General features: G+C 36.3%; 1 protein-coding gene and 1 long non-coding RNA gene across 7 annotated transcripts in view; one reads left to right on the plus strand and one right to left on the minus strand.

The window, feature by feature from the left end:
* sdk1a (sidekick cell adhesion molecule 1a) overlaps window positions 1-15,189 on the minus strand; it is a 534,220-nt gene that overhangs the window by 234,446 nt on the left and 284,585 nt on the right. For all 6 annotated transcript variants that reach the window (XR_015481051.1, XR_015481050.1, XM_087244896.1 and 3 more), the window contains exon 5: window positions 14,576-14,709. Coding sequence is in view for 4 of the 6 variants with exons in the window: in XM_087244896.1 (XP_087101022.1) it covers window positions 14,576-14,709 (134 nt within the window). In the remaining 2 variants the exon portion in view is untranslated. The remainder of the gene's footprint in view (window positions 1-14,575; window positions 14,710-15,189) is intronic.
* Window positions 9,153-12,968, plus strand: LOC147845986 (uncharacterized). The gene is made up of 3 exons (XR_015481106.1): window positions 9,153-9,248; window positions 9,359-11,584; window positions 12,095-12,968. It is a non-coding gene; the product is annotated as an uncharacterized LOC147845986 (long non-coding RNA).

The raw sequence follows: 15,189 nt of genomic DNA on the forward strand, positions 1-15,189 counted from the left end.
TGGGATGAAGGCGATAATAACAATAAGTGTGAAAATAAATAAATAAAAGTAGATAAAGTGGGGGAAGGAGGCTCGGCTTTAATCATATTTGGTCTCTTGGGTCAGCTTACGGCGCAGAAAAGCAGCTATTGTTTGAATGTAATCTGCCAGCAGGAAGGGTATGATAAAAATTTATGGAGGTGTTCATTAAATGTTAACGACGACGTTCTCAGAATATCCCGCATGCTGTGGTTTGGTCCCACACCCTCCCTCCTGTTCCTGTCGAAGTTTTGAGTCGTGTCGATTTGCGTGAATTCTTCATTTAGCGTTCACCCAGAAGCCCCGGTTCGCTCGTGGGGTGGGAACCGCGCAGGAACCTGACTTGCAAATGATGGCTGCAGGTGGAAGTGTTTATCACATTGCTCTGACTGAGTCTGGCATAAATGTGTCCCTGCAGCAACAGTAGCTGCTCATTCAAAACATCGTAGAAATGTTATTATATTTTGCTGGCCTGAAGGGAGCACTTTTTTTACAGAGCTGCACTTTCGGGCTCACAGGTGACCTGTTATTTTACATCGGGGGCAACATTAAGGAGAAAAGAAAAGAAAAAGAAAAGAAAAGAAAGAAAACCTCTCAGCAGTGCAGTCAAATGAGTCAGGGATATTCTCAGTTCAGTCTTCACACTGTAAATGGAAGGTCAAATTGTGCGAAGAGCACCGAGAGTTGTAGCATTTTTGAATGCTCTGTACTCGGCTTTTGCCAGTGTTATATTTTCTTCTAGTGATTAGGCACTGAAGCTTTTATCACAATAGGGAATCATTATGACATTGACATATGCAAGAAAGATTACTTTAACAGGTATAATAACAAACAATATTTAGAGTATTGCTTTATTGTATAGATATGTGTTCAGGGTGAATGAATGTTTCAACCAAATTAAATTGCAAAAGGATGATAAACTACAATAGATAACACTTTACAATAAGTATCATTAGTAAACATCAGTAAGCACATTAAAATCAACAGTGAGAAATAGCCATATAATCATACACTCACCGGCCACTTTACTAGGTACACCTGTCCAACTGCTCGTTAATGCAAAAGTCTAATTAGCCAAACACATGGCAGCAACTCAATGCATTTAGGCATGTAGACATGGGCAAGACAATCTTCTGCAGTTCAGACTGAGCATCAGAATGGAGAAGTAACATGATTTAAGTGACTATAAACATTTTCTTGGCCCATTAGTACCAATTGAGCATTGTGTCAACACAACCGCCTACAGTACTTGACTATTGTTGCTGACCATGTCAGCCCCTTTATGACCACAGTGTACTCATCTTCTGATGGCTACTTCCAGCAGGATAACATGCTAAGTTATAAAGCGCGAATCATCCCAGACTGGTTTCTTGAACATGACAATGAGTACTCCAATGGCCTCCGCAGTCACCAGGTCTCAATTCAATAGAGCACATTTGAGACGTGGTGAAACAGGAGATTCGCATCATGAAAGTGCAGCCAACTAATCTGCAGTAACTGCATGATGTCATCATGTCAATATGGATCAAAATCTCTGGAGAATATTGCCAGTATCTTGATGAATCTGTGCCATAAAGGACTAAGGCAGTTCTGAAGGCAAAAGGGGGTCCAACATACTAATCTGTATTAATGAGATTGTGCTAATTCATATGAATTAGCCACTAAATCAAAAAGTAGTTCTAAATAAAAATGTTCATGTTTGAAAATAAACCGCCTATTAGGTCTTTAAGCCTCTGTTACTGTGATGAGTATTGCAAAAAGGCACTCGGTTTAAATAATGAAGAATTATTTTACAGTATTCTAAAGTGACCACGATATCAATATGATGCATATTCAATATAACAATAAAATATTTTACAAAAAAATTCAAGTTGTGTATTTGATGGAAACAGAAAATTAATTAGCATGTTATGCACATAAAGCATGTCATGTAGCTTGCAGCCTGTTTGTTATTCAGAACTTAATTAAATGCTTTTAAAATTCCAGAAAATGTACTTTTTACATCACACATAGCCTACAATAATTTCATAATCTAGGCAGTTGCTATAATAACACTTTAGTCATTAATGCTCCTCATTAAACGCATTAAGTATACTGCTAATTGTATTTTAAAGGTTATTTTGAAATGAAATGCACTCAATTTCTTTACTATTTTTGCATTCTTTTCAGAATATACATAGTCATATATCTACATCTACGTCTACATCTAGTAACATTCACAAATTGGCTAAAAAGAAGTAAGGTAATTTAGTAAGGACTTTTAAAAATAAACATTTTCTATTTAAATTACATTTTAACATAGATAGATAGATAGATAGATAGATAGATAGATAGATAGATAGATAGATAGATAGATAGATAGATAGATAGATAGATAGATAGATAGATAGATAGATAGATAGATAAAATATAAATGAATGGACGGATGGATGCTTTTTATTTCTAAGGCAGAAGAAAGCACATTAAGCCCTCATACGGTCTGACAGGAGGGCAATAATGCAACACATGTAATGGCCTCCTATATTAATTTTTAATGTGCACATGTCTGTTATCATCCACGCATCTTTTTTCTGTGATTTCAATGGTCCGTGTCTCCAACTGGTCATCTGCTGCAAACTACCCTGGTACACTGTACCTAGATGTAGACTGATTTGATGATGCAGACTACACAGCTTTCACTACGCTTTTCACTACCCATAAACAAGCATTTTGAGAATGAAACTCTGACTGATTTTCCAACCTAAAGCTTAAGTGTTTCTCTTAGTTTCACAAATCCAAAATGATAAAAGGCAGCTGGGCTTAGAAACACAGTTAGATTTCCTTGAAAGGAATTTTCTTCAGGGGCCTGTGGGATACCTGAGCGGACCACTACGTCCATTTCAATATCTGCTCACATAAGAGGCCAGAGAGCAAAGCATCTTTTCTCCCAAAATGAAATCCATAAGAAGCAGAAGAAAAAAATATAATAATAATTCAGAGATTTAAACCCTTCTCTGCATTCAGTGTTGGTGTTAATCTTTAGACTATATGAGCTCTCCTGCTGTTCTCTGCCTACATAAACAGCTGCCTTCAACAGCAGCATCCTAAACATCATAAACCCTGATGCAGGACTGATGTGAATGCTTTATGCGGGCATCACACAAATAGATCTCTTCATATACTGTAAGAATTTAAAGTTAGAATGTTGTCAAAATAATAATAATAATAATAATAATAATTAGCATAAAACATGTCACATAAATGCTAGGTGTAGTTTTTTAAATCAGCTATTTTTATCATTAATACTGCTCATTAAAATAAAACAAGTATACAGCTAATGGCATTTGTTAAGATGATTATGGAATAAATTGCACTCAGATTGTTTGTTTCTTTTTCTAAATTCTTTTCATAAAACATTTTAAACAATGTACATTAAGCTGAGAAAGCAACACAATACTGTTTTTAGAGAAATATGAAATAGTCTAGACTGGAAAACAAGGAAAAGTCATTTATCAATAGGGCATGAAAACAAAACAGGGATGATTTTTCTTGCTTCACTGGCAAATATGTTCTTGATTTAAAGTCTCCAAAAAGTGTGGTGTAGGCAAAATGCATTCATGGTTTTGAGAAAAGTATTATACAGAAAGCTCACCTCACCAAATGATGCAGTTATTTGAATAAATTAGTGATCCTTAGAAATATGGCTGGGCGATACAGAAAAAAAAAATTATCATAATATCATGCTTCATATCATTCGGTATTGATAATTGTTGAATATTTTTTACAATCCATTTAGGAATATTAGGAATTTTTAAAACCATTTTATATTAATTTACAAACATTACTAAGGAAAATAATTTTAATAGTCAAAAACAAAAAATTAAACAAATAAATATTGTCGCTTATGTCTGTTAATAAAATAAACATAAGTGTTAAAGAGGCTCAAGCTTAAAATTTTAAAAAGCATGTGCAATGACAAAGTAAAAACGCTGAACAATCAAAGCAAATTTTAAGATACGTAGGTCAGCATCTGTAAAGTGTCTATAATAATCACACAGTAATCCACAAACTCTATTAACAAAACAAACTATGATATAAGTAAAAGAATCAACCATAATTATTTAAATACATACTGCAACTAATTGTGAAGTTGAATGACTACATTACCCTGATGCTAAAAACTCTTTCAGATGGGGAGCTAGTGGCTGGGATGCACAAGAAAAGAAACCAAAAAGCCACTCTGGTGACATCCTAACATATTTTTTTTATTTACATTCTCTTCACTACTGCACTCATTTTACGTGTGTTGTTATTCTGACCCAAGTTGGTGAAACCCAACCGGAGTCCGTTCATGCTGCACATAAAAAGCACGCATTAAGCAGCCACATTTAATAGAGCTTTATTGTTTATTGTTGCTTTAATACTTCTTTTTTTTATCATCATTGACAATAGTGTTTGGTCAATAAATAGATACCGTTTTATCAGCCCAGCCCTACTCACAAATCATTCAGATATGCTGATTTGCTGCTAAATACATTTGTGAAGATCATTATACATTTTTAGGATGAATAGGAAGAATAGCATTTATTTAAAATATAAATATGCTGCAAAAAATGCTTTTCTCTCTTAAATTTGTCTTCTTTCTAGCCCAAATATATACAAATTCTTGTATGAGTATTGGGTTTGAAAAATAATCTTGTTTTTCTCTTTGACATAAGAATATTTTTCATACCCCATTGTTAGATTATTTTGCTTGTTTTAGGGAAACGCTCACCTAATTTTGGCCTATTATTTCTCAAAACAAGACAGTAAAGTAAGAAAATCCTTTTTTGCAGTGTATGTTGTTTTTTCTGACCAACATAATGCAATCTTGCATTCATTGCAGTAGCATATGATGTCACTAGCTGTTATTTTTTATAGGTTGATTTAAGGATGATAAAATGTATTATCAAATAAGTAATGTATTTCAGAACATCCATGTCATGACGCCTCCCAAATGTGGTCCAAATGAGAGCAACAGAATGTGTCTCTCCAGCCCTAGCGTGTAATGTATTTTCATGAATGCAGAGCACGACTTTGCCAAGTTCGATGAAAACAAGCCTGGAAAGCCACCTGTAGAAATGCATTTTGATGGCTAGTCTCGATGTCATTTAACCGCAGACACATCACACAATGGACACATCTCTGCAGAAGTGCCAGCTCTGTTTTAAAAGGCTGGATTATTTCAGCCAGGAGAAATGAAACAGAACCAAGCACACGGTTGCCTCCAAATGAGATCATTAGTAACGGCAAATAATGACTGAGCTGGTTAGTCGAAGCCTATTTCCTTTGGAATAAATCAAGCTGCTGTGAGAGTTAAAATGCTGCCTTTGCCAGGGAGAACGACAGGCAGAGCGCATTCAGATAAATCATCTGTATCAGAGGAACCACGTCCACGCGTTTATAAGACAATATGGTCCAATAAATTCAGCCACCGCTAAAGGGCAGGTGTAAGAATCGTTAAGCCTCTCTAGATTTGATTCGTTGCAGGGAGTCGCAAAGCAATACCAGAATGATTCTCGTCGCATCTGTGAACAGATTCTGCATACAAGACTGAAAAATTGCTCATCTCACCAACAGTAATACAAGCGTGTTTAAAAAAAGAACAATCTTAAAGGATTTGTTCACTTTCAGAGTAATAAAAAAGGTAAAACTTTATTTTGATGGTCGATTTGAGTATTAGTAGACACAAGTATTTTAACTTACACTAACCCTAACCCCAACCTAGCAGTCTACTTATAATTTAATGAGAATTAGTTGGCATGTAGATGCAATGTAACTTAAATCCAGCAAACGGACCATCAAAATAAAGTGTGACCAAAGAAATCTTAATAATTTACTTAACCTCATCAAATAGGATGCTAAAGGGATGGTTCACTCAATACTACATTATTTACTTATCATCAGTGGTGTAAAGTAATAATGTGGATTTTCTATGGGGATCAGAAAACGTCCAACCTAAAATCAACCAAATATCAATCACTACGTAGAAACTGCAAATTGGAAGTTCAAACCACTGAGCACCATAGGAGTCCACTTGATGGTGAAATATTATGAAATGTTTTCCTCAAAAATGTTGATTTGTTTTTAAAAATAAAGAGTTAGTTCTCCTGAAAATTAAAATGATACTAATAATTACCCATATGTCATTCCAATCACCTGAGATCTTCGCTCAACTTTATTTATTCATTCATTCATTCATTCATTCATTCATTTTCCTGCAGCTTAGTCCTTTTATTCATCTGCGGAATGAACCACCAACTTATCTAGCATAAGTTTTACACAGTGAATGAATGCCTTTCCAACCGTAACCCAGTACTGGGAAACACCCATACAAACTCATTCACACACATGCACTACGGCCAATAGCTTACTAGCTTACCCAATTCACCTATAGCGCATGTCTTTGGACTTTGGGGGAAACTGGAGCACCCAGAGGAAACCCACGACAACACGGGGAGAACATGCAAACTCCACATAGAAATGCCAACTGACTGAGGCGACAGTGCTAACCACTGAGCCACTGTGCCAGCTAAAATTATGAAATGTTTCCCTCAAAAATCTTTGATTTGTTTTCGACTTAATAAAGATAAAAAAATATATAAAAATGTAAAAGTTAGCTCACTCAAAAATTAAAATAATGCTAATAATTATTCACACCTGAGACCTTCGTTCATCTTCAGAACACAAATTAAGATAATTTAGATGAAATCTGAGAGCTCTCTCATTCTCCATAGGCAACAGCATGACCAAAATAAAACTCAAAACAAACCATATGCATCCATTCAGATAATGTAGCGAGAATTTGTGAGAATTTAAACAAAAATAACAACTTTATTCAACTTTGTTCTTCTCCTCAGTAAAGCTTCAGTGGTTTGAAACTACATGATGGTAATTAATAACAGAACAAAATTTTTTGGACAAACTAACACTTTAACATTAAAAAGGCAAGTAAAACATCAGGACATTTTTATTCTGGATGTGAACTAATCCTTTAACTAATGAGAAAACAAAAGATAAATCTTTATACATTGATCTAGAATCGTCTGAGAAAGAATGCATTTTTAATCTCAACTCCACTAATGAAAAACAATCTCCGCACGCACACTGCTGTTGAAACGGTAACCCTCGAGTGACCCTTTACACCGGCCAACTGAAATCACGCCCTGTGCTTGGTATTGGATTGTGACAGCACACTCTCTTGAGTGTTATCAATTAATCAGACTTGATCACATGCTCCAAGGTTGCTTTTTCAACCGGGCTGACCTTTCTAAAGCCAGGTGTGAGGGATAATGAAAGTGCGACAGCGTTGAGCCGGAGGGAGACGCCACCAAATGGAATCCATGTCACATCTGACAAAAGCTTTTCACTGCGGCGCACAATAATTCATTTATGAACGGATGGATGATCACCTTTAAGCAATCGTAAGGGACTCTTCTGCAATTGTTGTCAGTTTCTTGTGGCAGTCAATGAGGGTGAAAACTGTCTCTGAATGGAAAATGAATCAATAAAGTAAAGGGATGAACTTTTAGAAAAGCTGCTGAAGATCTGAGTCTACACTACAGCTTGAACTGTAATGACACTGAAGAATGATATTGCTGGAATCACTTCTGAACAGCATCTTTCCTTCTTTTGAACAATAAAAACACTGACAGCCGATCACAATCCAATGACTCTAAAGGGATAGTTCACCCACAGTATTGCTGTTACTTTACTCACCGTTAGTTAATAATATTTTTCCTTTTGTTTACATATACACTCACCGGCCACTTTATTAGGTACACCTGTTTAACTGCTTGTTTTGCAAATTTAATCCACAGTTTAGGATGGTGGTAATGGTGTAATGGTGTGGAAAATATTGTCTTGCACAATTTGGGCCAATTAGTACTAATTGAGCATCATGTAAATGCCACAGCCCACCTGAGTATTGTTGCTGACCATGTCAATCACTTTGTTGACCACAGTGTATCTATCTTCTGATGGCTACTTCAAGCAGGATAACGCCGTAATAAAGTGCAAATCATTTTAGACTGGTTTTTTGAACATGACAATGAGTTCACTGTACTCAAATGGCCTCCACAGTCACTAAAACATTCCGTACGCACAAAGCTGTATATGTGTGTACGCAGTAAAAAATTCAGATGTATGAAACACTACGTACGCCGAATCACGCACGAATTCTCTTTGTACATCCGAATGAACGTGAAACTGAGCGCAACATGCACGAGTGCAAAACCCCTCCCTGCCTCCTCTCCCCTATGAATATGCTAATGACTCTACTTTGGCAAAACCAAATGAAGAAGCAATGGCAAAAGCAAGCAAACAGAAAAACTTTGAACTGAAAGTGAATTGGAGGTGCACCTATCGGAGGTAGACTGGAGAAAAGTGGTGTTATTTGCAAGTTTGTCCTCTGGAACTAATAACAAAAGAAAAAAAAATAGAAAGAGAGTTTAGCTGATGCGGTAACATAATGGGGTCTCGTTGGACACCTCGTTTGAATGAGCTAATAAAGTAATAGTTGACTGCATCGTTTATCTGCCTTTTTTTTCATATTTATTTAGTGTTGTCACTTGTCACTTATGTACACTGGAAGCTTCTGTGGTCAAAACAAATTCCTTGTTGGTGAAGCACACTTGGCAATAAAACTGATTCTGATTACTACTGAACATTTCGTGGATCCCAAAGGAGCACAATTTTAGCAAAAATAAAACAAACACAGTTTAATAGAATCTAAATATTCATTCAGGACATTTTTTTTTATTGCTTAGATTAAGCAAAACTCAGCTTAAAACTCTTGAATTATAAAGCTGATCCTTCTTTTATTGATGTAACTGTTTAACTGGATGTACTGTAGTTACAAAAAGAAAACCTTTGTCAAATAAACTACACTGATCCAGTATGCGGTTTATCTGTCAATCAGATGTAAGCAAAATGAAAAAGTTAGATTGCTGTAAATATCAAACATTCATGTAGTATTGTGCCAACATTTTTGGCAGACATACATTTGAATTTTAATCATTATGCAAGGCACTGTGGGCCAGAAAAGACAAGGATGACGGAAGTTTTTTTTTAACTCTTCAGAAAAGTAAAAGTTATATTAGCATAAGCAGAGATATATGCATAATTTTCATCTATGGATGCATTGCATTGTCATTTATTTTATCTACCAGTAAGGGGCTATTCTCACAGAATATGTGTTTGCATCAAAAAAAGTAAAAAAAAAAAATAAATTATATATATATATATATATATATATATATATATATATATATATATATATATATATATATATATATATATATATATATATATATATATATAGTAACAGCTGTCATGCCAACTTGCTACTGCAACTTGCAACAGTTGCCCTGTTTCTTATGATTGGTCAATTGCTTTGAAAGTGACAATGGTGAGAGGCACTAGCTGCATCTGAAATCGCATACTTCCATAATATATAGCACGCTAAAAACAGTATGTGAGCCGAGTAGTATGTCTGATGTCATAGAATTCGAAAATCAGTATGCAAGAATTACCCGCAAGACTACTTCTGGCAAGATTCTACAGTGCTCATCAGATGGACCCTATATTCTATGCCATGAAGCACCGCGAGAGAATTCATGAAGGTCACGTGATGATGACAAAATGGCTTCCCTTCAACTTCTATTCATACTACTGACATTCATACTGTTTGGAACATACTTTTCTAACAGTCGAGTAGTACATTTAATTCAAATGCTGTACCTACTGATTAATAGGAGATTTCGGACGCACTATGTGTAAAAGTTGAAACATTTATATTTGACACAGCATATCATCATTAATCGCTGTTAAGTGCGTTTTCATATTAAAACTATGGAAATTAGCATATTGGATGTTGTGTGAATGGCCCCTAATACTTCAATCAAGACGCCCAATAATTCATTTAATTCACTTCAAAATGTAAATACTCAAACCCCACAAATCTGATAAATTCTGAAAGTTTAAATCTTAAATAAGTGGCTAAATATTTTATTACTACATGTTTTTTTTTTCCTTTCTAAAGAAAAAGAACCTGGTGGATAGGGGAACATACATTGCGGAAATAATCTATATATACTCATCGGCCACTTTATCACACCTGTCCAACTGCTCGTTAACGCAAATTTCTAATCAGCCAATCACATAGCTGCAATTCAATGCAGTTAGGCAAGTAGACAGTTCAAACCGAGCATCAGAATGGGGAAGAAAGGTGATTTAAGTGACTTCGAATGTGGCATGGTTGTTGGTGCCAGACAGGATGTTTTGAGTATTTCAGAAACTGCTGATCTACTGGGATTTCATGCACAACCATCTCTAGGGCTTACAGAGAATGGTCTAAAAAAGAGAAAATATCCAGTGAGCGGCAGTTCTGTGGGCACAAATGCCTTGTTGATGCCAGAGGTCAGAGGAGAATGGCCAAACTGGTTCGAGATGATATAAAGGCAACAGTAACTCAAAGAATCACTTGTTACAACCGAGATTTGCAGAAGAGCATCTCTGAATGCACAACACATCTAACCTTGAGGCAATGGGCTACAGCAACAGAAGACCACACCACGTGCCACTTCTGTCAGCTAAGAACAGGAAACTGAGGCTACAATTTGCACAGACTCACCAAGATTGGACAATAGAAGATTGGAAAAACATTGCCTGGTCTGATGAGTCTTGACAAATCTGCAGCAACTGTGTGATACTATCATGTCAATATAGACCAAAATCAAAGAGGAATATTTCCAGTATCTTGTTGAATCTATGACACAAACGATTAAGGCAATTCTGAAGGTAAAAGTGGGTCCAACCCGGCACTAGTAAGGTGTACCTAATAAAGTGGCCGGTAAGTATATATGTCTTCAATGCAGATCTTTAGGATATCTTCATCTACTTTATTGTCATTACTGTCAAAACTGCCAAAAAAAATAAAAAAGGAAGAATAATAGCACATCCTTTCTTAACAAGCAATACAGTTTAAGGTCGCATAACGTTACACGGATAGTTAAAGGAATCTCAATCGTTGGGCATACTGCAAATGTTCCTAAGCTCATATGGAGGCCTACAGATCTGACACTTGCCTTAGCAAGCGAGCAGAGCTAATTACAATGAGACCAAGGTCATGATTCTTCAGAGCTTCGTCATTTTTTCTTCGCTTCGTTCACAGCACTTGCCTTGCCGCTCTGAGGTGAATGCTGGGTAATTTTTGAAAAGGAGGAAATGCCACTAGGGCAGTCTTGACATTTGAATTGTGCTTAACGCATATTAAGGGCAGTGGAAGCTTTCTTCTGCCGTTTGTAAGTATAACTTAAAAGGTTTTCGGGAGACTGCTACCCACCGGATGCTCTTTATTTCCTTGTCTGTGTCTTTCCGTGTTTACTTCTCGAGAACGTGATGTGAACAATGAGACTTCGGGCATAAATGCCACATGATGATAGACCCCTTCATCTGCGCTCGGCACCATTGTTCCTCAAATATCAGGGGAATTTGCACTTCAATGGGGAAATTAATTAACTGCTTAATTTCAAGCGCGTCGAAAAAAGTATCATCGCAACCTAACAAATCCCTGACAGAGCTATACAAAGTGATACAGGCCCATTATGAAGAAGGCGATTGTACGTTATCTCTACAGCATTCACAAATTTCAGTCTAATCATCTGATGTGATAATCTGCGAACCGGAACTGCTGAAAAGCAAATGAGGAACGAAGCATGTTAAAGGCTTTTACTGAAACTAGTTTAAATGCACCCCATTCATCAGGATATTAAAACTCATAATTCAATTGAATTATTAACTCCACAGTTGGTGCAGAAGCTCAGCGTCGCTCTCTCTTTATTAGCGGCCTCCAGCCTCCTGCTCATTTATACTCTTTAAATCAAGTTGGTTTCATCTGGTTTTGAAAAAGTAATGCTGCTTCCATGTTCCTTCATCTCACATCAAATTATAGTTCACTGCCAGTTCCCCAAGGTCATTGACGTGAAACACAGCGTGAGGAGGGGGAAAAATATCACAGACACTCACTAGAGGTTGAATTAGGTGGATGATACTACAGTAAGTAGATATTTATTTTGACATGCTAAGACTAGCAATCATTAAAGGGATGTTTCACCCAAATATGAAAATTACCTCATCATTTATTCTCCATCATGTGGTATTAAAGATTTACACGTTATTTTCTCCTGTATGATATCTAAAACTTTTATATAATAAAAATAATAATAAAAACACTATGCAATGCTCTTTAAATGCTACATGTGCTGCATTTATAAATGATTAAAGGGCATCTATTTTCCCTTTTTACAATATGTAAGACAAGCCTTCAGTGTTTCCAGAATGTGTCTGTAAAGTTTCAGCTCAAAATACCCATTAGATTATTCATTCATTCAGAATATGCCCATTTTGGTGTCTGAGTACAGTGTAACTGTTTTTGTAGCCTGTGACTTTAAATGCAAATGAGCTGCTTCTCCTTGCCCACCATTCCCATGTGCATGTCAGCGTCTCCTGCGTTACAGAGACAGACACAGATAAAGCTGAAATACAGCTTATTAATCAAAAATACCAAGTAAGTTTATTTGATGTAATTATAGTGGAGTTTATTCAAGCCTTTCTGAAATGATGAGTCACATACAAATAATGTTTGCAGTATACACAAACACACGTTTACTGACACCATGCAGCCGTGGTGATTATAGCGGTTAAGAATTAGATAAAAAATTTGCTCTCTTTATTTTATCTCTTTTTTTTTTAAATGCTCTGTTTTACGTTCTCAACCTTTAAAACTTATAAAAATCACAGAGAGTTGAAACAAATATTTAAATCCCAGTTTCTTTGCAATTTTTTTTGTAGATGTGTATGCATGTTATTAGAGAAAGATGGCGCCTGTCAATCAATTCCGTGGGTGGGGAAAACTGCACTCCTACGTGATGTTACAGTGGGCCTCAAAATCACTGGGATTTGGATCCTATTTTAACGTCAGGAAATTCGAAAAAAGAAACTTATATCTTGTTTTTATCAGTGTTTGGAGTGTTTATATCACTCCAGTAGGACAGTGCACACAATACACCTACACACAATTCTGTCCAAACAGCTTGATTTTCATCATAGGTGCCATCTAATATAAAATTACCACAATATATGCAGAATGAATTCCTTTTAATGCATACAATTACATTTAACAGTGTACCTGAATTATTTGTGCTTTTTACAAATTACATAAAACACAAGGGTAATCTAAGCATCAAAAATAAATTAAACACAAGCACACACATTTTCATTTTGCTTAATTCTAAATGTGCAATAAATTGAATAAAAGTGACAGCAAAAATAAAATAAAGTATAAAGTATTATAAAAAAATTCATTTTCTTTTTAAACGTTACATTTTCACAACTGCTCTCAAAATAACAATAAGAACATGTTTCAGGAGGATTATGTGACACCAAATACTGGGAGTAATAATGCAGAAAATATAGCTTTGACATCAAAAGAATAAATTAGATTTTATAATATATATTAAAATAAACAGTAATTATTTTAAATTGTAAAAATATTTAACAATATTATTGTTTTTTGATCAAATAAATTGAAAATATAGATTTTTTCCTTGGTAGCAGAAATAAATAAATAAATAAATCAACCATAACAACTTGTGTGTATCTACAGTCTGACAAATAAACATCTTTAAATTAATGAACTCACGCTACCTCAAGACTCTGCTCCTTCATCACAACCATTTATCCCTTTTATTCCCCTAAAACAAGCCACAAGCAGGCTTGATGACGCACTAAACCAATACCAACGATCTAATTGGTTTGAAAGGGTACGCTGATAATGACAGGTTATTTTTTGCTAGAGGCTTATTTAATTTATGCTCCCTTGTGCCTTTTTGACCATATTTTGGTAAGAACTGAATGTAACTGTGTCACAGTAACATCAATTTTGACCACTTAGACCTAAAGAGCAAAGCCTGTATGCAGTCAGCACCAACAGCACATCTGAATTGCTCAAATTAGCAGGTAAAACTGATTAAAACAAAAATTAATTCATATCAAATCAGCTGTAACTTTTATACCGAACACATTCTGTGCCTCTTCTGACAGACCGCCAGTGGCTATATGTGCATGAATGGGACGCATTATGAAAGCAGACAACGCTCTGGAGCCACCTGCCAAAGCGGCTACGACAACAGCGACCAAACAACATCCAGCTAGCAGATCCAAGTGTGTCACTGGAACAAACAGATTCTCTGTGTCATTCCACTGATGTCCTTCCTCTCTGATGAATGGAGCGCATTAAACGGCCCCCTGAGGGAATGGGAATTACAGGTACCTTGCATCTGCATGCCAACCCGCAGACGCTTCTAAAACATGCATGCTAAACCGTGCCTACAACACATGGGCCAAAAACAAAAGAGGCAGTGGACAAACCGAAGGTCATAATTCCCAAGTCTGGTCGATAGTTCTGTCTTGGCAACATGTGACATTAGCTTCAGGGTAATAGAAATGATCTAGTGAGATTCATCCGCATGCAACTCACCTGCCACATTCAGGTAAATAGATGGGCTTGTCTTGTTTTCTCCATTCTTCTCATTAACGGCCTGGACGTAGTACCTCCCGGCGTCTGACGCGGCTGTGGCCAGCACCACTAGCTGGTTCTCCAACGTTATGGCTCTGCGGAGAGGAACAATGCAAATGAAATACAGCTATGTTAAACCATTATTGACAATTAGTCTGGTACCCTAACAAATCCCACTATCGCAGGAGAGTGACAGCTTTTTAATTAGTGCTTAACGGATGTATATCGGGCTCCATAAAACTAGCTTCGCCGTGAAACTCATTGTGCCCTGGGTTTGAATGGGACATGGCTGGTGTGGGGGAGTTTCATGGGGCCCTGAGCGTTTTCAATGTTCCTGATCCTTCATTCTGACACAAGCTGAGAATCAATGAGCAGTAAGGGTCATTATGGACAGAAATACTGCGCTTGGTGGGAATAAACCTACAGGCTAGTATCTAAGTGAGAAAGCTGTTTGTTGAGGCCCAGACTTGAGCAACAGAGAAGAAGTGAAAGGGAAGCGTTCACTGAAAAAGGTCACGAAAGGACCAGGGAAGTCTTGTAGGACATTTTAACACATGATATTAAAGCTTTTTGCT

The sequence above is a fragment of the Danio rerio genome, chromosome 3 (genome assembly GCF_052040795.2).
Source record: "Danio rerio strain M-AB ecotype USA chromosome 3, GRCz13ab, whole genome shotgun sequence".
In the NCBI taxonomy this organism is placed as follows: domain Eukaryota; kingdom Metazoa; phylum Chordata; class Actinopteri; order Cypriniformes; family Danionidae; genus Danio; species Danio rerio.